We start from the raw sequence: 24,080 nt of genomic DNA on the forward strand, positions 1-24,080 counted from the left end.
GGCCTCACCTGACTAGTCAACTTACTGTCGTAAAACGGCCCAGTAACCAATCAAAACTCAAGCTCTGCAGTCGTAAAGCGCAAACACAACAACGCGCTGGAGGGAGTGTAGTCCTAGTCGAAGAAAGGACTTTTTCAGTATTATTAGATTCACTCTCGAGATTGTCAAAGACCCCTAGGATAATCTGTTATAGCTACCGTAGGTGAGCATCTTGAACTGAGCAGGACTGTTATCCGGTTTTTATGGATGTTATGGAAGTATTTCGTGAACGAGGGATCTGTCACGTATCCACTAGTTAGTTAACTAGCCACTGGTACTGCTCGAGAGGCTAGCTAGCCCATTCAAATAGACTGTAAACCACCTTGGGCTCCATTCTCGAGACTAGAGGTTAGCTAACTAACTAAATGAAACTAACAGTCAGGTGAAATTGATGGCAGCTGTGGGATAATTCTGCTATCTCTTTCAGCCCTTTGTCGGACCTACGACCCTGTTCGCATTGGGTTTACAGTAGCAGGTTGGCATTTATTGTCATGAATCTTGACCTGGAGAAAGCTCTGCAGGGGGTAATTTGAGGAACGTTCCAACAGTGATATGTTCCAAAAACTTCGTGAAGTACAAAGTTGCCAACAAAAAACGCATACAAAGTAGCCTGATCAATTCACCTAGCTAACTAGCTGCTGAATAGGCATCAACTCACCACGTAGCTTATTCTTAACGTTTATCCATAGGCTACCAGAGTGAGGACAGACAATTTTTGGAATAAACGTGGTGAGTGAAAAACTTCATGAAGTAGTCCACTCCCTACCCGGTATCTTATTCTGCCGCTATACAACTTTGTATGCGTTGTTTGTTGGCAACCTTGTTATTTACGAGGTTTTTGGAAAAGATTCCAGTTGGAATGTAACACAAATTATACCCACCCTCTGCACGGTGGGTTACGGCACTGGAGGTAGTGTTGTATGCTTTACCTGTAATCACATGGTGGTCCTGATAAACTCCAGCTGAGTTTTGTAACAGTAACTAACTTTGCAGATAACCATACGCCGAGTCCGATTGTAACTAAGGCAGTGTAAACAGATAACCTTCGGTGCAACTTACATATGCATTTGTCAATACCTAAGTAAATTGCCAAAAGAGTCCAGACAGACTAAAGACAGCTAACTAACTTTCAAGGATGTCAATATCATATCAAGCGTCCATTGTGTAGACCAACAATGGGATGCTTCTTTAAGTTAGCCACCCCAGTCATAGACTGTTCTCTCTACTACCGCATGGCAAGCGGTACTGGAGTGCCAAGTCTAGAACAAAAAGGCTTCTCAACAGTTTTTACCCCCAAGCCATAAGACTTCTGAACAGGTAACCAATGGTTACCCGGACTATTTGCATTGTGTGCCCCCCCCCCCCCAACCCCTCTTTTACGCTGCTGCTACTCTCTGTTTATCTTATATGCATAGTCACTTTAACCATACATCCACGTACATACTACCTCAATTGGACCGACCAACCAGTGCTCCCGCACATTGGCTATCTGCATTGTGTCCCACCTCCCGCCAACCCCTCCTTTTACGCTACTGCTACTCTCTGTTCATTATATATGCATAGTTACTTTAACCATACCTACATGTACATACTACCTCAATAAGCCTGATTAACCAGTGTCTGTATATAGCCTTGCTACTCTTATTTCAAATGTACTTTTACTGTTTTATTTCTTTACTTACCTACACACACACACACACACACCTTTTTTTTGTACTATTGGTTAGAGCCTGTAAGTAAGCATTTCACTGTAAGGTCTACACCTGTTGTATTCAGTGCATGTGACAAATAAACTTTGATTTGACACACTTGACATACTGTTGTTACAGTATGTCCAACATGTCTGATTAGTGTGTACAGCCCTCTGTATTGGAAGAATCATAATTTAACTGCCCATCTTTATCCACAGTGAGAATGTCAGCCCCAAAGCTGTTGATTCTATATGGGAGCCAGACGGGCACTGCCCAGGACACGGCCGAGCGGATTGGACGCCAGGCGCAAAGGAGGCGAATGCAAGTCAAAGCGGAGGCTCTTGACAGTTACAATGTGGTCAGTTGGCAAGCAAGATAAGATAGCCACACAGTGCATAAATCATTTAAAAAAATAAAACATACAGCACTACTATGAAAAACAAGTGTTCTCCATTGAATCTGTTTGCTTTGTTAAAGCTGAATACACTGAGTATACAAAACATCACGCTCTTTCCATGACAGACTGACCAGGTGAATCCAGGTGAAAGCTATGATCCCTTATTAATGTCACTTGCACTTGTTAAATTCATTTCAATCAGTGTAGATGAAGGGGAGGAGATGGGTTAAAGAAGGATTTTTGAGACAATTGAGACATGGATTGTGTATGTGTACCATTCAGAGGGTGAATGGGCAAGACAAAAGATTTAAGTGCCTTTGAACGGGGTATGGTAGTAGGTGCCAGGCATGCCGGTTTGTGTCAAGAACTGCAAATCTGGGTTTGTCATGCACAAAAGTTTCCCGTGTTTCAAGAATTGTCTATTACCCAAAGGACATCCAGCCAACGTGACACAACTGTGGGAAGCATTGAAGTCAACATGGGCCAGAATCCCTGTTGAACGCTTTTGACACCTTGTTGAGTCCATGTCCAACAAATGTAGGCTGTTCTGAGGGAGGGGAGGAGAGGGGAGGGTGCAACTCAATATAAGGAAAGTGTTCCTAATGTTTGTTATTCTCAGTGTATAGCTTATGATATTTCTGAGGCTGAGCTATGTGCTTGAAATAGGATTTGTTAAGTTGACAAGGTTAGATCTCAGCTCAATTAAAGAGGGTGTTGTATTTGGCATGCATCTTAGGGTTGTCTTTCTTCAACAGGCTAACCTCATCTCTGAGTCCCTGGTTGTATTTGTGTGTTCCACCACTGGCCAAGGAGATCCACCAGACAACATGAAGGTATCAGATAATAGTGCCCAAACTGTGTGTGTGTGTCTGTGCATCTCTCACAATTTACACTTAATAAAATATGGCATTTAGCAGACGCTTTCATCCAAAGTGACTTGGGCTTAGTCATGCTTGCGTTTTTACGTATAATTTTTTCTTCACTTCCTTTGCAGAATTTCTGGCGGTTCGTGTTTAGGAAGTCTCTGCCCGCTGGATCTCTGTGTCGCCTAGACTGTGCCGTGCTGGGCTTGGGTGATTCCTCCTATCCCAAGTGAGGGCTTTCATCAAAAATGCAACCACATAAATCATTTGAAATCCCTTTGTCTATACATGCACACCATTGAAATCTATTTACGATGGTAGTGAGTGACCAACCCAAACATGGATCACGGCACGCATGTCAATGACGGGAAGAGAGATGAAGTGAAAATTGATTAATGAATCAAAACTTCCCCATTGTTTTTCTATGTGGACTTCTATGTGAAGTCACTTCCCGCATTGACTCAACTTAAATGGAAACGGTACCCTGTACCCTATATGAGGCACTATCTGGAAAATAACATACCCTAGCTGTGAATAATACAATTAGATTTTCACTTGTAGGTTCAACTTTGTGGCGAAGAAGCTTCAAAAGCGCCTTATGCAGCTGGGGGCCAGTGTGCTGCTGCCTGTGGGACTGGCAGATGACCAGCACGACCTGGGGTGAGAGACCGTTGCATGGGGTTCCTCAGGGATCTGTCTTTGGCCCGTTAAGTCTTTTCTCTATTGGTTTTATATACTCTGTAGTCTTCATAATGCCATGTTAGGTCAATATTGTAACCTGTAAAGTCAGTACATTATATTACTTAATTCTCTTAACTTTAGTTGACTTTTCGGACTGTTCAACAGTGCAGATGGGGTGATTGACCCCTGGCTCATGTCATTCTGGGAGAGGGCGCAAGCTCTATATCCAACACCTGCTGGCCAGAGTCTTATCAGGGAGGATGAACCGTAAGTCTCCTTTACTTGACTGTTGACAAATCAATGTGTCTAATATTATGTCTGAATATGCCTAACTCCCATGATGTACTGTAACTGTACCCTTACCGTTGTTAATTTTACAGACTCCCTCCGAGGTACGTTTTCAGATTTCTGGATGACGTCACTGAGAATAGGGCAGATAGGCTAAGAGTGCCAGAGCTGCCGATCTCGCCCTCTCAGACACACACATTTCCAGGCAGGGTGGTATCCAGTAAAAGGGTTACGCACGCATCCCACTTTCAGGATGTTCGACACATTGAGTTTGACATCACAGGCTCAGATATTGAGTGAGTGCTCTAATGTACTGTGCCTTAAGAAATTGCTACCCTGTTTATTGACCGATTTCTTGAAATGTAACTGTCTAAAATGTATTTTGTGATGGTGAACCATCTTGCTCTGAGGTTGTTAAACTGTGCTTAAAAAGGATTAGACTGTAGATGATAATGTTTAACTGGTTGACTGGAGTGTGTGTGTCATTGGCAGGTTCACTGCTGGGGACGTGGTGATGATGAGACCTTGTAACACCCCTGAGGATGTGGAGCAGTTCTGTCAGCTCCTGAGACTGGACCCTGATCGCCAGTTCACCCTCAGCCCCACAAACTGCGACACAGGTTTGTGCTTCTCACATTTGACTGCCTGTATCGGTGTACGTGAGATACGGTCACATCCATCCACCTAAGCTCCCACTTCTATACACCATACTTAAACCACATAACCCGTGTCCCTCTTTTACCCCCTCACCCTCTCCACTGTCTCCCCAGATTCAGTCCCAGCCCGCCTGGCCCAGCCTTGCACGGTTCGGCATCTGGTGGAGAGCTTCCTGGACATAGCGGCAGTGCCTCGTCGCTCCTTCTTCGAGCTCCTCGCCACCTTTGCCACCAATGAGCTGGAGCGGGAGAAGTTGTCTGAGTTTAACTCTGCCCAGGGCCAGGACGAGCTGCATGCCTACTGCAACAGGCCGCGACGCACTGCCTTGGAGGTTAGAGGGACCTGTAATGATGTGGTTATGCTGCCACTTGGGGGCACAGGATGGAAGTTCAGTTGATCCCACTTCTTACAACAATAATCAATATTATGTTCAATAGATTTGGTGAGCCAGGTCAAAGGTCAATACGACAGGGCTGCGTCCAGATTCCCATTCCCTGTGTTGGGTCGTGTGTGCGTGCGTGTGTGTGCGTGCGTGCATGGTCCTCAGGTGTTGACCGACTTCCCCCACACGACAGCAGAGCTGAGTGTAGACTACCTACTGGACCTGTTCCCTGAGATTCAGCCTCGCTCCTTCTCCATTGCCTCCTCCCTGCTGGTGAGGTTACAACACTGAAAGGCCCCATGTCAGGGTTGGGCAATGATGTTCCCCAAGGGCTGCTGTGGGTGCAGGCTTTTATTCCAGCCAAAGCACTAATGCACCCGATTCAACTAATTGTCTTCAACCAAGACTTTGTTAGTTGAATGAACTGTTATTGGTTTGGCTGGAGCAAAAACCTGCACCTACACTGGCCCTTGGACCATTCCGTTTTCTCTCCACACAGACACATCCCAACAGGATCCAGATACTGCTAGCTGTGGTGCACTACAAAACCAAGATGCACCTGCCACGCAAGGGCCTGTGTTCCTCCTGGCTAGCCTCACTGGACCCCAAACAAGGTCTGTTAGCACTGTCTACTACATGGTTGTAGCATTAGTGGCACTATAATGTAGTATGCTAGTAGCTACTGAACGTTCAGTGTTTTGCCAAGCACATTTTGGGTAAATAAAGTCTTATAAATTGAATTTGAATTGATATCAAAATCAATTAGAAGAAATGGTATTAACACAGTAGCTATATCAGTCAATTTGTTAACTCTTCCACTTTGCAGGGGAGGTTTATGTGCCTTTGTGGGTAAAGAAGGGGAGTATGAAGTTCCCTAAGGACCCCTACTCCCCTGTGATCATGGTTGGGCCTGGAACGGGAGTGGCTCCTTTCAGGTCTGCTTTGCAGGAGAGGATAGCCCAGGGCAAGACTGGTGAGTTACCCTTTGATTGGTTTTACCCTCCACTCACCACTCCTGTACAGTGTTATTTTAGATTTAGTTTTAGTTATTATCAGTCGACTAAAACTCTGGATGATTTCAGTCACATTTTTACTGGTAACTTCCATGATGTGCACATTAAGATAGCCTTGTCCAACTAGGCCTACTATCCCTTCATATAGCTGGCACATAGCTATTGTGGCAGATTGTAACCAATGCAAGCCATGATTTACCATATAGGTTACAAAGCCTTGGCTACAGGTTAAACAATTTAGGCCAACAGCTCTGATTTGCTCCCCATCATAGCCTTGTGATGGGGTACATAAGTGACAAAGGGGAGAATCTGAGCTTTCTAACAATGCCAGAAGTATTACAGTATGCCAATATTCAGCAAATAGCATGAGTATTTCCAATCGAAAAAAGCAACTGCACTCGCAGTAGTGGACCACGAGAACGGAAATACTGATGAATAACAGTGCATGTGGTAATAGGCTACATGAAAGAGAGTAAAGATTTTTTCTAGTTGAGGTTTGTTACAATGGAGAGTCCAGGCTGTCTTCGCATCAGGTCAAAAGATTGACGAGTGACTGAAGTGACCTCATGGGAGTTGTGTGGGAGATCGGACAGATCAGTTCAATAAGCCAATAGCTAGGTTTCATGTGAATATTAAAAAATCTGCATAACGAAAATCTGCATATTTTACCACCAGTGGTGTTTCCACCTAACAGACTTAGTGCACACAATTTACTTTTTCATGTAACGAATAAAAATCTAAAGTTAAATGTATTTGCATCGCATTTTCAACTCTACCGATAGTTTTGTGACAAAAAAAACTGTTGAGTTAAATAGCAAATGTGTCTACTCTGGTTTTGGCATCTGCGCTCTAGCCAACAGCTTGCAGATACAGTTCGGGTTGGCTAGTCAACACGATGAGATTATTATAGATAATAGCGAGAATATGTTTATTTGTCAAACGGCAGTCAAGCATCGATCATCTTGTCACCAGAATAAGAGCCTCGATATATAGGGCGGAAGATAACCTAGCGGTTAAGAGCGTTTGGCCACTAATTGAAAGGAAACTGGATTAAATCTCTGAGCTGACTAGGTGGAAAAATGTGTCTGTGCCCTTGAGCAAGGCACTTAACCCTAATTGCCCCTGTAAATCGCTCTGGATAAGAGCGTCTGCTAAATGACTTAAAAATATATATTTATTTGAAAGGTGCATCAAGATCATTGTATAATTTTACCACCCTGTAAAGTTTATTTATTTAATGTGTAGCCTAATAACGTGCATGTTTTCCCGATGAGTCGTAGTGATAGGACCATACAACATTTCGTGAGTCCAAGTTTACTTCGATATGATGGTTATTATTTCAATATTTTTGCTTAAAGGCATTTCCACCGCCATTTCTCGCATAATACATTTTACCAACACAAAAACATCGCACCTTGTTAACGAACAAATTATCTTTCGGCATTTATAGAATTGTACGGAAACTTACATCACAGCTGTCGTAATGATTTTTTTTTTTATACCGCAGGACTTTAATCCCAGAAAAAACATGGTTACTGAGAGGATTGCATTATACCGGTATTCTGCAAAGGCAGAATGGATTCAAATGTGTATTTTATTTTTCTGGAAAGGCAGAATACCTTTTCATCCATGTTCATTGGACAACATCGAGGAAAAGGTTCACGTCACATTAACTGTCCATTAGTCTCGTGGAATTCTCGTCTCGTTACATTTGTCGATTTAAATTAAGGTATTTAATGGTTATCGTTTTTTTCGGGGCGTCTCGATATGGTCATTAGTATGTCAGGAAAAATAGGTGGTTGGCGAAATGTTATTGTTAATGAAATTAACACTACACCTCTAACACAACACTGTACATTTACTGAATTAAATATGGCCCCAATTCCGAACCAATCCTTTTTAGCAGGGGAGAAGAACTGCCCCCTCTCTCAGCGACTGGAACGAGCCGCAAAAAAAATACTCAAACTGGACAGTTTATCTTTTCATTCAATCATGGACACTCTTACTGACAGTTGTGGCTGCTTCGCATGATGTTTTGTTGTCTCTACCTTCTTGCCTTTGATAATGTTTGTACCATGTTTTGTGCTGCTGGCGCCATGTTGTGTTGCTACCATGCTATGTTGTTGTTTTTAGGTCTCTCTTTTATGTAGTGTTGTGGTGTCTCTTGTGATGTTTTGTCCTATATTATTATTTTTAATCCCAGCCCCCGTCACCGCAGGATGCATTTAGCCTTTTGTAGGCCGTCATTGTAAATACAAATTTATTCTTAATAGTTAAATAAAAATAAAATACACATTTGAATCCACGGTAGTTCAAGGCAGACCGCGGTACTGCAGGCATTGTTAGCAGAAAACAGGATTCCCCATTACAGTGAATGGCCACGAATATTGACATTTTTCCAAACTTCGTATAGATAAAAAATAATGTTTCGAAGACAATCATGGTATCAATAATTACTTCTAATACACTAGATGTACACTACCGTTCAAAAGTTTGGGTTTACTTGGAAATGTCCATGTTTTCTAAAGAAAAACACTTTTGGTCCATTAAAATAACATCAAATTGATCAGAAATACAGTGTAGACATTGTTCATATTATAAATGACAATTGTAGCTGGAAACGGCTGATTTTTTTAACAATGGAATATCTACATAGGTGTACAGAGGCCCATTATCAGCAACCATCACTTCTGTGTTCCAATGGCACATTGTGTTAGCTAATCGAAGTTTATCATTTTAAAAGGCTAATTTCAGCTGTGCTAAAATACTTTCAAAAGGGTTTTCTAATGATCAATTAGCCTTTTTAAAATGATAAACTTGGATTAGCTAACACAACGTGCCATTGGAACACAGGAGTGATGGTTGCTGATAATGGGCCTCTGTACGCCTATGTAGATATTCCATAGAAAATCTGCCGTTTTCAGCTACAATCGTCATTTTCAACATTAACAATGTCTACACTGTATTTCTGATACATTTGATGTTATTTTAATGGACCAAAAATGTGCTTTTCTTTCAAAAACAAGGACATTTCTAAATGACCCCAAACTTTTGAACGGTAGTGTGTCCTTCAACCTATTTTTTTATTTAAAAATCACACAGAGAAGTTAAGGATAATTTACAGTGCCTTCAGAAAATATTCATACCCCTTGATTTATTCCACATTTTGTTGTTAAAGCCTGAATTAAAAAATGTATTAAATATATATTTTTTCCTTACCCATCTACACACAATACACCCCATAATGACAAAGTAAAAATATATATTTTAGGATTCTTTGCAAATGTATTAAATGAAATACAGAAATATCTAATTTGCATAAGTATTTACACCAGAGTCAATACTTTGTAGAGGCACTTTGGCAGCAATTACATCTGTGAGTATTTCTGGGAAAGTCTCTAAGAGCTTTCCACACATGGATTGTGTAACTTTTACCCATTTATTATTTTAAAATTTCTTCAAGTTGATCATTGCTTGACAACCACTTTCAGGTCTTGCCATAGATTTAAGTCAAAACGGTGACTCAGGAATATTCAAGGTCTTCTTTGTAAGCAACTCGTGTAGCTTTACCCTTGTGTTATAGGTTATTGTCCCGCTGAAATGTGGATTAATCTCCCAGTGTCTGGTGGAAAGCAGACTGAACAAGGTTTTCCTCTAGGATTTTGTCTGTGGTTAGCTCCATTCAGTTGATTTTTTTATCCTCAATGCGAGGGGGCAGCACCTTGAGCCTGCAACGTCACTTCCTGGAGTAGCTCAAACTACGCATGTTGTCTCCATGAGATGCAGTCTTAGCAAGCTAAAAACCAACTTCCTGGGCTTCAAATGCCCTGTTGACTCTTCACATAGGAGTGAATGGTGTCATGTCATCGATGGCCTTGTCAATTATTTTTAGTCATAGCTTTCTCCCCACTCTCGTAAATCATTTCCTGTATGAGTCAGTCAATTTGTGTTCTACCTAGTAACAAACAGACATTTGTACCTTGTTGCTATACTTGTTCCCTTCTGTTTGTATACCGGTTAGCAAATTTAATCCTGTTTCTCCTCTTGTATATCAGCCAATGTGCTGTTTTTTGGCTGCCGGTCCCAGTCTAAGGATTTCTACTGCTGCTCAGAATGGGAGGAGATGGAGAAAGCAGGGCAGCTGACACTCTTCACAGCTTTCTCCAGGGATCAGGTAGGTAGACCAGGCTGCACATACACACACACACACTTGACTCTAATGGATGGGTATGTTTCTGTAGGAAGACAAGATTTATGTGCAACAGCGTGTGCAGGAGCAAGCTGAGCTGCTGTGGGATCTGATCGCCAATAAGAAAGGCTACTTTTACATCGCAGGGTGAGTATACTTTAACGTGCTGAAATGTGTGCTACATTGATAAAATGATGCTTGGTAAATGTGTGGGCATCTTACCCTGGTCGTGTTCAGTAGACACAAAATGGAATGAAATACAGAGCAGAATGTTTTCCCAATCAAAATGCGCATGGTGTGCCCTAATGAACACAACCCCAGATTGGTCTTTAGTGATGCATATCTTCTATCATTCGTATCCAGCAACGCCAAACAGATGCCGACGGCAGTGTGTGACGCCCTGAAGGAGGGCTTTCAGAGCCAAGGGGGCGTGTCCTCTGACGAGGCGGACGAGATGCTGGTTGCCATGGAGAGGGCAGGCCGATTCCAGAGCGAGACCTGGTCCTGATCACATGGCTACAGCGGTGCTATTCAAATGCAGCAAGCTTTATCAGTTTGACATATTGTTTGGGCAGTATACTGCTCCAAGTGCTTTCATTTGACAATCAGTGGTGACTTCACTGCAGAGGAATTCAAATCAACACCATACCACTTCTGTACCAAGGTTTAGGTACCGGTTTAGAAAATAGGTGTCAAATATTACTAGATATACTACTGTACTACAAGCAGCACTGCATAGTGCTATTAAATGTTTCCAAAGTGCATTTGACTAAGTCTGACATTACTTTGACTGCCAAGAATGTAATGAAAAACAATGACGTGTACATACTATCTGTAATATTGCGGCTGATAAATATCAGATGCAAAAAAAAGTTTGAGTTGAGACACTGAAGGTCCTAACATTTGAATTGTCCCAAATACAGGGTCCCTTTAGTGGACCAATTGGGATACAATATATACATTGATCTGACCATTGTCTATCTTGATGTAAATAAAGGTATCAAAACATACCTTTGTTGTAGAAACTACTAGACAAAAGATTGATCACACAACCAGTAACCTAAACCACAAAACAATGACAGATTTCATGAAAAGTTGTTTAATTTGACATTCAAGCGCTCATGGGAAACATATACAGTACTTACATTTCATCAGTATTTGCCACATCTTACAAACAGCCCAATCTATGTATTCTTGGTACGGTGAGTAAATTACATAAACGGGTATGTGGAGGGACGTTTGGCAGTGATGGGAAACTCTTCCTGATTTGTTGCTCTATCAAATCAATATTTAATTCTGACTTGGGTGAACAGATACTCTGAGCATTCAGTGACATGAATGAATTGTGAGTTAGGCAAAAGTGAGAACCTGGGTCATTTACAATAAGGTACATGAACTTGACCAAATACGTTTTTGTGTAGTTTCCATTGCAAAACTGCCCTATGGAACATGACCCTGAAAAGAATTGCTCATCCCTGTCCTATAGGAACTCAAGTGCTGTAACTCATGTCCTCCACAGTACCACAACTAAAATAATTGACTCATTTGCATTTCTGAGCCTTACATGATCTGCCCCCATACAGTACATCCATAATTCCTAAGGGTGATCCCAGAATCAGTCACAATTATCCTTTAGTAAATTACACTGAAGATTCATAAAACCTACCTGATGATGTATTCACACAGAGTGGGTCATATATTAGCCAAACACGCCTACACACTAAGCTGGACTGTCCAACTTTCAGTAGACAGGAGGCTTGTCATGAAGGTCCCATGGCTTGAGCATGGGCAGCAGCATTTTGGCATTGGCACCCATCCTCCACACCTCTACTCCCATCCGTCTATATCTCTGTCCCTATCGGAGGGCCAGTTGGTGGACCTGGTAGATCTCGTCAGGAAAGTTCATCTGTTGCTCTTCACAGACGATAGTGAGGCCTGCCTGGGTCACCAGGCTCTTCACCAGAGCCAGTTCCCGACACACGCTGCTGTCGACGTCGTCGGGGATCACACCCTCGTAGGCCACGTTGTCCTTGATGACAATTAGTCCCTCAGGGCGGAGGCCGCCGCGGCAACGGCGCAGGAACTCCACCAGGTGATCGTCAGTCAGGTGGCCTGAGGTGAGGGGAAAGAGGGAAGGGTGGCTAGCTCTAGCTTAACAGTTTGGTTTTATTGCATAATGTTGTACACATTTGCAGCTGAATTGCAATATGCCTGCGTGAAATAAATACAGAAACTACTGTATTACAAAGCTAATCAAAATAAATGATTAAGACTGAGAATTAAGCAAGTTAGAGCTGTCTGACAGTATGTCAGTTAACTCTGAAAAATGTTAGAATTGAGAGGACTCACCAATGACCCACTGGATCCAGATGACGTCGTAGCGTCTGTCCTGTGGGATAAAGTCCTGCAGGCCGAGGCAGAAGTAGTTCTCCACCCGTTTGCTCTCGTCGCCCAGGTAGACCTTAGCCTGGTCCAGGAACTCCTGAGTCACGTCCACCAAGTCCACAGTGCTGAAGAGGGGCAGCAGCAGTCGCTTGGTGATGCGCCCTATTCCGGCGCCACAGTCCAGGGCGCAGCCATTGCCGGTCTTCCCTTCACCCTGCTTTTAGTGCCAGGAGGGAGCGGTTAGAGTGGGTTTCTTGACATGTCAGCACCAGATAACTGCATAAGAGGTACACCAATGCTCTATACTTGGCCCATTATTTATCTGAAACGTTTTAAGTCATGTCCCCCCCCCCCATTATGTTTCATGTGTGCAAACAAAGTATGCATGCAAATAAATAGCCTAACATGATGCGCTTTAAGTGTGTTTATACAGAGAAGTTTGGAAACTGTTTCTTACGCCAAGGAATTTCTGCAGGAACTTCTTGGAGCCGTCAATATCAATGTTAGAGATCTTGCCATAGCCTCCTAGCATGCCATCCACGGTGGGCTCCACTTCTCTCCAGTAGTTTTCAGCCTTGGAGTAGAAAACGGTCTCATTCTGCACACCGTCACCCATCCTATCTGAAGAACCCAAGGGGCTGAGGTAAGTAGGACTGCCCACTTATACATCATTATAAACTGGGTGGTACGAGCCCTGAATGCTGAAGGCCGTGGTATATCAGACCGTATACCACGGGTATGAAAAAAACATTTTTACATTGGTAACCAATTTATAATACCAATAAGGCAACTCTGGTGTTTCGCCAATATACCACGGCTACGGGCTGTATCCAGGCACTCCCATGTTGCATCGTGCATAAGAACAACCCTTAGCAGAGGTATATAGGCCATATACCACACCCCCTCGGGCCTTATTGGTTCATTATACAGTTGATTATTATGACTAAAGCTAAAGTCACACAGAGTGAAAGAATAACAAAGCAACTAGTAGGTCTGACCCACGACTTTGGAGAAGGTTTAGTTATTTCTCCTTATTGCGAGCAATGCAGGGAACATACCACATCTAGGTTGACTTCTAGCTAACTTAGGTAGTACGTTTCTGGCTACCTGACCATCAGATTTTTTGCCTTAGTAGGCCCCTGCACCTTGTGTTACGTTGGTTGAAGTACTGCCTACTCCCCTCCCAGGCTTCTTCACTCCTCCCCGAGACGCCGACTTGATGTTATTCATGATGGTATGATTAGCTGACCTCTTGTATTCTCTCCAGCATGTGTCCCCAGGAAACCCTAGAAGACACGTTTAACCTTACTCCCAAGTCCTAGTGATGACGTGAGAGGTCTGCATTTATCCTCACCTGTCTCACACACACACACACACACACACACACACACACACACACACACACACACACACACACACACAGTAGCCAAATGTGGCCCTACTTGGCCCCAGTTCAGCTGTCAGCGCTCATCTTGTGACCAGGGTCAATGTGGGGCATGGCAGTGAATGAACCCAAGTACACTACATAGCCAAAAATATGTGGACACCTGCTCATCAAACATCTCATTACAAAATCATGTGCATTAATATGGAGTTGGTCCCCCTCATTTGCTGCTATAACAGCCTCCACTCTTCTGGGAAGGCTTTCCACTAGATGTTGGAACATTGCTGCAGGGACTTCCATTCAGGCACAACAGCATTAGTGAGGTCGGGCACTGATGTTGGGCAATTAGGCCTGGCTTGCAGTCAGCATTCCAATTCATCCCAAAGGTGTTCGATGGAGTTGAGGTCAGTTCTTTGTGCACAAATCATTGTCGTGCTGAAACTGGAAAGGACCTTCCCCAAACTGTTTCCACAAAGTTGGAAGCACAGAATAGTCTAGAATGTCATAGTATGCTGTAGCGTTAAGAATTCCCTTCACTGGAACAAAGGGGCCTAGCCTGAACCATGAAAAACATCCCCAGACCATTATTCCTCCTCCACCAAACTTTACAGTGGCACTATGCATTATGGCAGGTAGCATTCTCCTGGCATTGGCCAAACAGATTCATCCGTCGGACTGCCAGATGGTGAAGCGTGATTCATCACTCCAGAGACCACGTTTCCACTGCTTCAGAGTCCAATGGCAGCGAGCTTTACACCCCTCCAGCCAACGCTTGACATTGTGCATAGTGACCTTAGGCTTGTGTGAGGCTGCTCGGCCATGGAAACACAGATTCTGACAAACAGTTATTGTGCTCCTAGACCATGACCACCCAACCCTCTTCCTGGAGATCTACTGTCCTGTAGGTTTTCAGTCCAACCCTAATTTAACACACCTGATTCAGTTAGTTAAGGTCTTGTTGAGCAGCTAATTAGTAGAATCAGGTGTGTTAAATTAGGGTTGGACTGAAAACCCACAGGACTGTAGCTCTCCAGGAAGAGGGTTGGGCAGCCCTGTTCTAGACGTTTCCACTTCACAATAACAGCACTTACAGTTGACCAGGCATCTCTAGCAGGGCAGGAATTTGACAAACTGACTTGTTGGAAAGGTGGCATTCTATGGCAGTGCCATGTTGAAAGTCGGGCCATTCTACTGCCAATGTTTGTCTATGGAGATTCCATGGCGGTGTGCTCGATTTTATACACCCTTTAGCAACGGGTGTGTCTGATATATCCACTCATTTGAAGGGGTGTCCACATACTTTTTGCCAAGTAGTGTAGCTCGCTGGTCTAGCTGGGTTAACGAACCTCCGCAGATCAGGGTCTATGATCAAGTCAACCTTAACAAAATATACAAGGCAGACACGACTAGTGACATGCACCAATATTGAAGAAAGCTTACTGGGTTGAAAACAAATCTAACTAGTAACAAATGTGCACGTTGAAACTGCTACGTTAGCTAGCTGGAAGCAAGCTTGTTTGTTGAAGTGCAATGCCAATAGTTTTCTAGTTTAGCTATTTGGGAGGTTAGCAAGCAAAGTGGTTATGACAGCAAGGCACTTTACTTTAAGGATCTATTTTTGGAAGCAGACAGTTGTCGAGGACTGATAACCACTGACTTAGCCATCAATGATAAAGTAGCTAGCACGTAGTAGCTTTAGCTAGCTACCGGTAGGTAGCATGTTGAATCAGTGAGTTGACAAGGCTGTAAAGTTGAATGCGCCCAACATCTGACCCCAATCAAAGCTAATCTTTACAAACTGGGATGCGGCAATTTACCTTCACGTACGTCTTAGTCCTAAATCACCAAACACCTCGATCATGTCACAAATCAAGTGCCAACGTGCTTTTTCTGCTTGCCGAAAGCATCCCTGTACACCACACTGCCAAACGCCTTGCAGTCCACGTAATTTCCTTATTTGGCTTGCGCTTGTGGCATGAGATAGTTCACTGTCTCCACCCAGTGGTTTATCGCGGAATTACAGGTAGACTATGTGTTGGGCTACAGTATGTGTGTGCATCAGCAGAGATCATAATTCATGAGAATTTGGTTGTGTCGTGTAGAAGCTGGGTTTGTCTGGCCTGTCTCGCCTTACCCTTCTCTCCCTAGTCCCTCCATCACCCTCTCTTATGGGCATCTCTCCCTCTATCAGTCATTGCCTCCATATCTTCTTTCTTTATATAACTGTTTACTTCTCTTTTGCTTCTATTCCACCTCACTCTTTCTCTTTCTGTCTCCCACTATTCTCACCCTTTTCTCCACTCATTCCCTCTGGTCCATTTCTCTGTTGTCTATGCTCTCCACCACCTCTCTCCACTTTAATCAGCCCCCCCCCCCTCTTTCTCTCTTGGTTTCTCTCTCTCGCTTTCTCTCTTGCTCTCTTTATCTTGCTCTTGCTCTTTCTCTTTCTCTCTCTCTCTCGCTTGCTTTCTTTCTCTCTCTCTCTCTCTCTCTCTCTCTCTCTCTCTCTCTCTCTCTCTCTCTCTCTCTCTCTCTCTCGCTTGCTTTCTTTCTCTGCCTCTCAATTCAATTCAAAGGGCTTTATTGGCATGGGAAATGTTTACATTGCTCAAGCAAGTGAAATAAACAATCAGAAATTATCTCTCGCTTTCTCTCTCTTTCTATCCCTTTCTCTCTCTGAATTTCCCTGTCTTGGTCTCTCACTCTCCTCACTCTCTCGGTCTCTCACCCTGCCTCTCTCAATTGAATTTCAATTCAAAGGGGCTTTATTGGCATGAAATCTGTGTGTTTATTGCCAATTTTAACTGCACACTTGTTGTTTGTGAACATTGATTTTGTAATGTCATATGTTTCCCCCCTAACACGCTTTCCATAAATTTCTATAGCAGACCGTCATGCCAAATGGAGTCAAAACTTTTTTGAAATCAACAAAGCATGAGAAGGAGACTTTGCTTTTGTTTTGTTTGTTTGTCAATGGGTGTGCAGGGTGTATACATGGTCTGTCGTACATCTATTCATCTATCCATCTATCTCTCTTTCTGCTTCTCTCTGTCTCTGCGTCTCTCTCTCTGTCCTCCTCACCAGCTGTTGGCGGTGCTCACTGATGACTCAGTGCAACGCTTGCCTGTCAGGAAGTTGGACAGCCCCAAGTCAGTCGATATCTAATCTGATCTGCTCTCTCTGTCTCTGCCTGACACTCTCCCTGCTCATTAGAATTACAAAGCAGCAGCAGGGAAATGGAGAGGAAATCAACACTTTTATCAGATAGTCCTTAGTCAGCAACGCCAGCCTGAGAATCCCTTCCCTACCTTCCTCTCTCCACGCTTTTCTCTACCTCCACCATCTCTCCGTCTGCTCTCTCGACAGACATCCTCTTCAAATAATTGTCCTTTCTTGTGTCCTTCTGTGTCTCCTGTTGTCTCGTGGTGTCTGTCTTCGACTTGATTGTTTGCATCTTCCACGTCATTTTATAGGTGGTTGCTAGTATATTTCTGTACTGTACGTCCTGAATTCAATTGAAATGATGTGACTTATTGAAGTTGTGTGACGATGATTTAGGTCTGGGTAGATCAACATGCTGACAAATCAATCTCAATGTGAGATTCCGCGGTCCCTTCCTGTCCTTGCCTCCTTCTCAACAGTACTGGAAGAGAAGGTCCAAGGTCCCACCTCTCTTTCTATGCTTTTTGAAAAGGAGGTGAAGAGAGATGATGCAAGGAATCGAGGAAAGATGAATTGAGAAAGAATACTTTACAAGGAACTTCTCCAAGGTCACCATCTTTAGAATGCTGCTAGTGGGTTTGGGAGGTGGCAGATGGAGAGAAGGGGGTTGGGTAGGGGGTAGCTGATGGGTAAGCTGGTGCTCACTAGGGGTTGAGGTCAGTCGGCGACACTCATCATCCTAATCACATCCGGACCTTCGCCTCATCCCCCCACCATCCACATAAGCACAAGGTCACAGCCTTGCCGGGCCATCATCTACATTTTGTACATGCTTACAAACGCACACTCGCTTACACGGGAAACACTTACATACGACGCCGTCACTTCACATGGCAGATGCATACCAACATGCCAAGACTGCTAAACCTCTGTCCCACACCTTGATGAGTTCATGTGATTGATGTTAAGGTAGATTTGTTGCTATTGGGTAGATCTCATCAAGAGCTTTCTATTACTACAGAATACACATTTTTCCCCAAGTGTCATATGCCCCATTGTGACTTACTCAACCCTCGATTTGAGGATTGGAATCCAAAATTGAAGTATTTTGTTTTGTTGATAAATAAATCAACAATAATTAGGTATAAATCACAGTATTTCTAGTTGCACACTCATTTCAAATCCATTCTTTGTCTGTAGTATACTCCGTAGTTAGATGAATTTTGGGCTCAGACTGTATTTAAATATTACAACAGGCAAAATAAATTCCAACCCAAGGGTATTACCAATATCACGGAGCCAAATTTACATGAGAAATATACTAGACCCCCCTCATATTACACGAGAAGTATATCTGAAATATAAACCAAAGTGCTGCCTTATGGTTTACGTGACTATCAATGCAGTGTGAAATACGTGTGAAGTGCAGAGGCCTCATCAATATAGGTGACACTTATTTGTGTCTCCTCCATATAAAAATCTCATTACACTGAGCTTTGACAGATCTACAATCTCGTTGCTTGAGATCTGGAAGACGTTCAATTAGAGGGAAGCAGGAAAACTCGGAGCCAATCAAACTTAATGGCAAAGAAGTCTGTCTGCCAATAAAGGGCCTGTTCGGGAGGGTGAAACGTTACAGAACGTTCAAAAAGAAATGCATATGAACAGATAGGATTGACTGACATTGTGTCAGATCTATTACAGTGCTTTCTGCAACATTCTCAATATTTCAACTCTGAATTTCAGCCCAGGTTAGTATGGCAACCCAACAATAACGTTCTCTTAATGTTGTAATAAAGCCATGACCTAATACTGAGATATGAATATTTTAGAAATCTTTTGCCAACATTGTGGTTGCAGAACATAACTGTGGTCTTCCTAGGTGTCATTTATTGTACAATGTTGTGGGACTGTCATCTAAATATTCTCTGAAGGCATTTCGGTATCTCCAAGAAGACGATCTAAACTGGTTAAATCCAAAATCTACAATATTTTCTGCTGTTCAACGGTAATTTGATTCTTGAAGAATATAACTTATGAATGCCTTAGAGTTTAGTACGACTGTCGTATCCTATCATAATCCAGTATCTAAGTCTGTTCTAGTCCATTGTTTATGTCTTGTAGCTGGGCTAAATTCATAAATCTTACTGATGTCTGTCGGTCAAAGTCCAACACCCTAGCTGCTACTCCAAGAGGTCTGCATTACCTGGGACCGTTTTCATGAAGTGCCTCGGAGTAGGAGTGCTGGTCTAGGATCAGTTTAGCATTTTAGATTATAATTAATAAGATTATATGGACAGCAGGGACCTTATCCTAGGTCAGCACTCCTATTCTGAGACGCTTTATGAATACCGGCCTAGGTCTATCAGACGATGATGTCCCAACCACCGACCAGCCCTAAATCTGATTGGTCCCTCTGAAGGGTCATGCTGTGTTACTGTTACTGTGGAGGGGACTGCTTCTAGCAACACCTGACACACATTAACTGAAATGAGCTACACAGAAATGTTGCTGCACCTCTTTGAATTGAGAGCTTGATGTGGAATATCTTTTCTTAATTTTGTGGCATTTCGAAATAATAAAACCAAATGCAATTCCATTCAGTATCAGAATTCTTAGTTCAGTATCATCACACAAGGATACCTGTATGTTCTATGTGAAGAGTTAATATCAATTAAATGAAATGTATAGGAATCTGCATCAATTCACTAGCTGATACCGCAGTGAAGACCTCATTGAGATTCTACCATAGCTCTTTTTAAAAAACAGCACTGTCCAGGCTGGAGTTAGCTTGAAAGAGTCTATGTGATTGTGACACATTTGACTTTGTGACAAGGAAGAGGGTGAATTGTAAAAATTTAATTAAAAAAAAGAGGGATATGGATGGAACTTTTGATAAAAGAAAATGACATAAAGTAGATCAGAGAATAATACAGGCTTATATCTTTAATAGATAATAACAACCTATCTGCTTTCTTCCAGGCTACCGCTAGATGGCAATGTTGTGCTTCATGCAGTTGGTATTCTCGGTCAATGCATCCCTGGTGTCCACTAGAGCTTAATCTACAGTTAGTGCACTGAATGTTGAATTTGGGACATTTCAAACATTGGAGGCTTGTGGGAGGAGCTATAGGAGGACGGGCTCATTGTACTGGCTGGAATGGAGTTAATGGAACGGTATCAACCACATCAAACATATGGAAACCACATGTTTGACTCCGATCCACTATTCCATTCCAACCATTACGATTAGCCCTTCCTCCTATAACTCCCCCCACCAGCCTCCACTGATTGTAAACTAGTAAAACTGTCTTCTCCCACTGAAAAAGAAGCACTGAACCATTTATTGTGTACATCTAAAAGTCACTTTAGTGTCTGTAGCCTATTGAATATAGACCTATGCTTACATGGGTCAAATAGGTTTTAAGACTCCAAAACCTATTTCCTAAATGTATCGATTTGCATGCTTTTGGTAGGCTACATTAAACATTCCCCTCTTGTCCCACTGAAAAATGAAAAAGTCTACGAACACCCAATTAAAAAAAGTTGTGAGGCGATCGCTTTCAGTTTTCAACCTTCACATTTTTAAAAGATTTTCAATCCACCCACAATAGCCATCAGAGGGCAAAGGTCAACATCATTAGTAGTTGTCCGTGGTTCATTGAAACTTAGGAGTGTATATTAGTACTATCTATTATTCTCGGTAATGAAAGTGCTTATGTTCTACCCCTAGATTGCTGTAAGGTCATTGTAGTGAAAAAGTCACAGGTGGGGGAACAACAAATGCTTATCAAATCAATGTGAGGAGAATTGCACTTTGGCAAATAGGCCAGGTGAGGGCACTGAAACGTAGCACTGCGCTCCTAAGTGATTTTCTAACTTTCAGAAGTTTTAGTCATAACCACCATAATTGTGAGATATTACACATTTTCCATGTTGGCTAGACATGGCTAAATCCCTTTTGGACCAAATTGAAATGCTCATTTAGGCAGCACTTTGGTTGCACTGTTGACGTTTCTACCTGGAGGACTTTGAAAGGACATGGATATTCATTCGGACCACTATACAGCTTATTTATCTACGGGGCATACACTAGAAAGGCTAAACGTCTACCACACAACAGAGGAGGCTCATCCAGGAAGGAAGAGTAGGATTGCCTTCCTCATAAAAAAAGTAAAACATGTATCTGTCATACAGAGCCTTCAGAAAGTATTTATACCCCTTGACTTTTTCCACATTTTATTGTGTTACAGCCTGAATTTAAAATTGGTTACATTTATATTTTGGTCTACACACAATACCCCATAATGTCAAAGTGGAATTTGTACAAATTAATAAAAAATATAAAACTTAAAGGTCTTAACCATTCAACCCCTTTGTTATGGCAAGCCTAAATAAGTTCAGGAGTCAAAATGTGCTTAACATAAAATAATAAGTCACATAATAAGTTGCATGGACTCACTCTGTGTGCAATAATAGTGTTTAACATGATTTTTGAATGACTACCTCATCTCTGTACCCCACACATACAATTATCTGTAAAGTCCCTCAGTCGAGCAGTGAATTTCAAACACAGATTCAACCACAATGACCAGGGAGGTTTTTCCAATGCCTCGCAAAGAAGGGCACCTATTGGTGGATATTTGTTTTTTAAACAGACATTGAATATCCCTTTGAGCATGGTGAAGTTATTAATTACACTTTGGATGGTGTATCAATACACCCAGTCACTACAAAGATACAGGCGTCCTTCCTAACTCAGATGCTGGAGAGGAACGAAATTGTGATTTTAAAACAGTTACAGAGATTAATAACAATGACAAGAGAAAACTGAGGATGGATCAATAACATTGTAGTTACTCCACAATACTTACCTAAATGACAGAGTGAAAAGACAGAAGTCTGTACAGAATAAAAATATTCCAAAACATGCATCCTGTTTGCAACAAGGCACTAAAGTAATACTGCAAAAAATATGGGAAAGAAATTAACTTGAATAAAAAGCGTTATGTTTGGGGCAAATCCAACACAACACATCACTGAGTACCACTCTTCATATTTCCAAGCAGGGTGGTGGCTGCATCATGTTATAGGTATCCTTGTCATCGGCAAGGACTAGGGAGTTTTTTTAGGATATAAAGAAATGGAATAGAGCTAAGCACAGGCTAAATCCTAGAAGAAAATGTGGTTCAGTCCGCTTTCCAACAGACACTGGGAGACAAATTCACCTTTCATATACCTTTCAGCAGGACAATAACCTAAAACACAAGGCCAAATATACACTGGAGTTGCTTACCAAGACAACATTGAATATTCCTGAGTGACCTAGTTACAGTTTTGACTTAAATCACCTTGAAAATCTATGGCAAGACTTGAAAATGGCTGTCTAGCAATAATCAACAACCAACTTGACAGAGTTTGAATAATTTTTAAAATTCTAATGTACTAAGATCTCAGAGACGTACTCATAAAGATTCACAGCTGTTATTGCTGCCAATGGTGAGTCTAACATGTATTGTCTCAGGGGTTGTGAATACTTCCATAAACTAGATATTTATGAATATAATTTTCAATTTTTCAATACATTTGCAGAAATTTCTAAAAACTATTTTCAGTTTGTCATCATCGGGTATTGTATGTCGATAGTTGAAAAAAATCTATCTAATCCATTTTGAATTCAGGCTGTAACACAACAAAATGTGGAATACGTCAAGCAGTGTGAATGCTTTCTGAAGGGACTGTATGTCATAGGCTATGTATACATTTGCTGATATCATAGCATATGAATGATAATAAGCTACTGCTGGGGAGTGGACACTATGCATATTAGGATTCAATTGGATGTGAATGTGAATGGGAGTTGTGTCTGCATTTTTTCTACAGTTTGTCTTTATCATTGATGTACGATGGAAATATCACTCTGTCATAAGCAATTCCATGATTGCTTATTAACTAGTTTCCAACTTTTGACTAGCTTTACAATGCCATGCTTTACGTTGGAAAGTTGTATTAGAATGCTGCCGTGGAACAAGGCCTACCCTGAAGACAGTGTAATATGCAAAATGGAGGCCAGTTACCTGCAACATGGGCTCCCGAGTGGTGCAGCGGTATCAGGCGTCCCTACAGACCCTGGTTCGATTCCAGGCTGTATCACAACCGGCCATGATTGGGAGTCCCATAGGGCGGCGCACAATTGGCCCAGCGCCGTTAGGGTTTGGCCGGTGTAGGCCGTCATTGTAAATAAGAATTTGTTATTAACTGACTTGCCTAGTTAAATAAAGGCTAAATAATAAAAATGTAAACATAAGCATTTTTTATTGTATTTTTTATTTAACCTTTATTTAACTATTTCTAGTTAAAGCAATGATTGGTTCAATGGCGGAACTCATGTTTACAATCACCCAACTGTCCTCTTGTTACGTGTGTGTGTGCTCCTACGTGTGTGTGTGTGCTCCTACGTGTGTGTGTGTGCTCCTACGTGTGTGTGTGTGCTCCTACGTGTGTGCTCCTACGTGTGTGTGTGTGCTCCTACGTGTGTGTGCTCCTACGTGTGTGCTCCTACGTGTATGTGTGTGCTCCTACGTGTGTGTGCTCCTACGTGTGTGCTCCTACGTGTGTGTGTGTGCTGCAACGTGTGTGTGCTCCTACGTGTGTGTGTGTGCTCCTACGTGTGTGTGTGTGCTCCTACGTGTGTGCTCCTACGTGTGTGTGTGTGCTCCTACGTGTGTGCTCCTACGTGTGTGTGTGTGCTCCTACGTGTGTGCTCCTACGTGTGTGTGTGTGCTGCAACGTGTGCGCTCCTACGTGTGTGTGTGCTCTTACGTGTGTGTGTGTGCTCCTACGTGTGTGCTCCTACGTGTGTGTGTGTGCTGCAACGTGTGTGTGCTCCTACGTGTGTGTGTGTGTGCTCCTACGTGTGTGTGCTCCTACGTGTGTGTGTGTGCTCCTA

The 24,080-nt window shown here is 42.5% G+C and overlaps 2 protein-coding genes across 7 annotated transcripts; one reads left to right on the top strand and one right to left on the bottom strand.

Annotated features, from left to right (window-relative positions):
- The first annotated feature begins 71 nt into the window (after positions 1–71).
- On the top strand, positions 72–10,962 carry ndor1 (NADPH dependent diflavin oxidoreductase 1). 3 transcript variants are annotated; one of them, XM_055875316.1, is made up of 15 exons: positions 72–202; positions 1,949–2,088; positions 2,883–2,960; positions 3,122–3,219; positions 3,552–3,650; positions 3,837–3,938; positions 4,052–4,255; positions 4,452–4,579; positions 4,730–4,947; positions 5,164–5,271; positions 5,498–5,612; positions 5,825–5,971; positions 10,067–10,185; positions 10,253–10,347; positions 10,564–10,962. In XM_055875316.1, the coding sequence occupies exons 2-15, from the start codon at positions 1,954–1,956 to the stop codon at positions 10,706–10,708; spliced, it is 1,791 nt and encodes a 596-aa protein (XP_055731291.1). In that variant the 5' UTR covers positions 72–202; positions 1,949–1,953; the 3' UTR covers positions 10,709–10,962. The 3 variants fall into 3 exon arrangements, with proteins under 3 accessions (XP_055731291.1, XP_055731293.1, XP_055731292.1); XM_055875318.1 differs by lacking the exon at positions 72–202 and adding an exon at positions 218–387; XM_055875317.1 differs by lacking the exon at positions 72–202 and adding an exon at positions 411–1,356.
- A 321-nt stretch (positions 10,963–11,283) lies between these two features.
- Positions 11,284–15,942, bottom strand: ntmt1 (N-terminal Xaa-Pro-Lys N-methyltransferase 1). 4 transcript variants are annotated; one of them, XM_055875319.1, is made up of 5 exons: positions 15,797–15,940; positions 13,731–13,871; positions 13,043–13,206; positions 12,550–12,802; positions 11,284–12,312 (listed from the first exon to the last, which is right to left on the bottom strand). In XM_055875319.1, exons 1-5 carry the CDS (start codon positions 15,828–15,830, stop codon positions 12,056–12,058), a joined length of 849 nt encoding a protein of 282 aa, XP_055731294.1. In that variant the 5' UTR covers positions 15,831–15,940; the 3' UTR covers positions 11,284–12,055. The 4 variants fall into 4 exon arrangements, with proteins under 4 accessions (XP_055731294.1, XP_055731295.1, XP_055731296.1 ...); XM_055875320.1 differs by having other exon boundaries at positions 15,787–15,924; XM_055875321.1 differs by lacking the exon at positions 13,731–13,871 and having other exon boundaries at positions 15,797–15,942.
- Positions 15,943–24,080: the final 8,138 nt, after the last annotated feature.

This window comes from Salvelinus fontinalis, chromosome 21, assembly GCF_029448725.1.
Source record: "Salvelinus fontinalis isolate EN_2023a chromosome 21, ASM2944872v1, whole genome shotgun sequence".
In the NCBI taxonomy this organism is placed as follows: domain Eukaryota; kingdom Metazoa; phylum Chordata; class Actinopteri; order Salmoniformes; family Salmonidae; genus Salvelinus; species Salvelinus fontinalis.

Coding starts and splice junctions, on each gene's coding strand:
- ndor1 (XM_055875316.1), top strand. CDS start 1,954: ATGTCAGCCCCAAAGCTGTTGATTCTATATGGGAGCCAGACGGGCACT. Junction 2,961..3,121: donor ATCCACCAGACAACATGAAG/GTATCAGATAAT, acceptor CTTCCTTTGCAG/AATTTCTGGCGGTTCGTGTT. Junction 3,939..4,051: donor CTTATCAGGGAGGATGAACC/GTAAGTCTCCTT, acceptor TTAATTTTACAG/ACTCCCTCCGAGGTACGTTT.
- ntmt1 (XM_055875319.1), bottom strand. CDS start 15,830: ATGATCGAGGTGTTTGGTGATTTAGGACTAAGAC. Junction 13,872..15,796: donor TGGTGATTTAGGACTAAGAC/GTACGTGAAGGT, acceptor CGTGTCTTCTAG/GGTTTCCTGGGGACACATGC. Junction 12,803..13,042: donor TCCTGCAGAAATTCCTTGGC/GTAAGAAACAGT, acceptor TGGCACTAAAAG/CAGGGTGAAGGGAAGACCGG.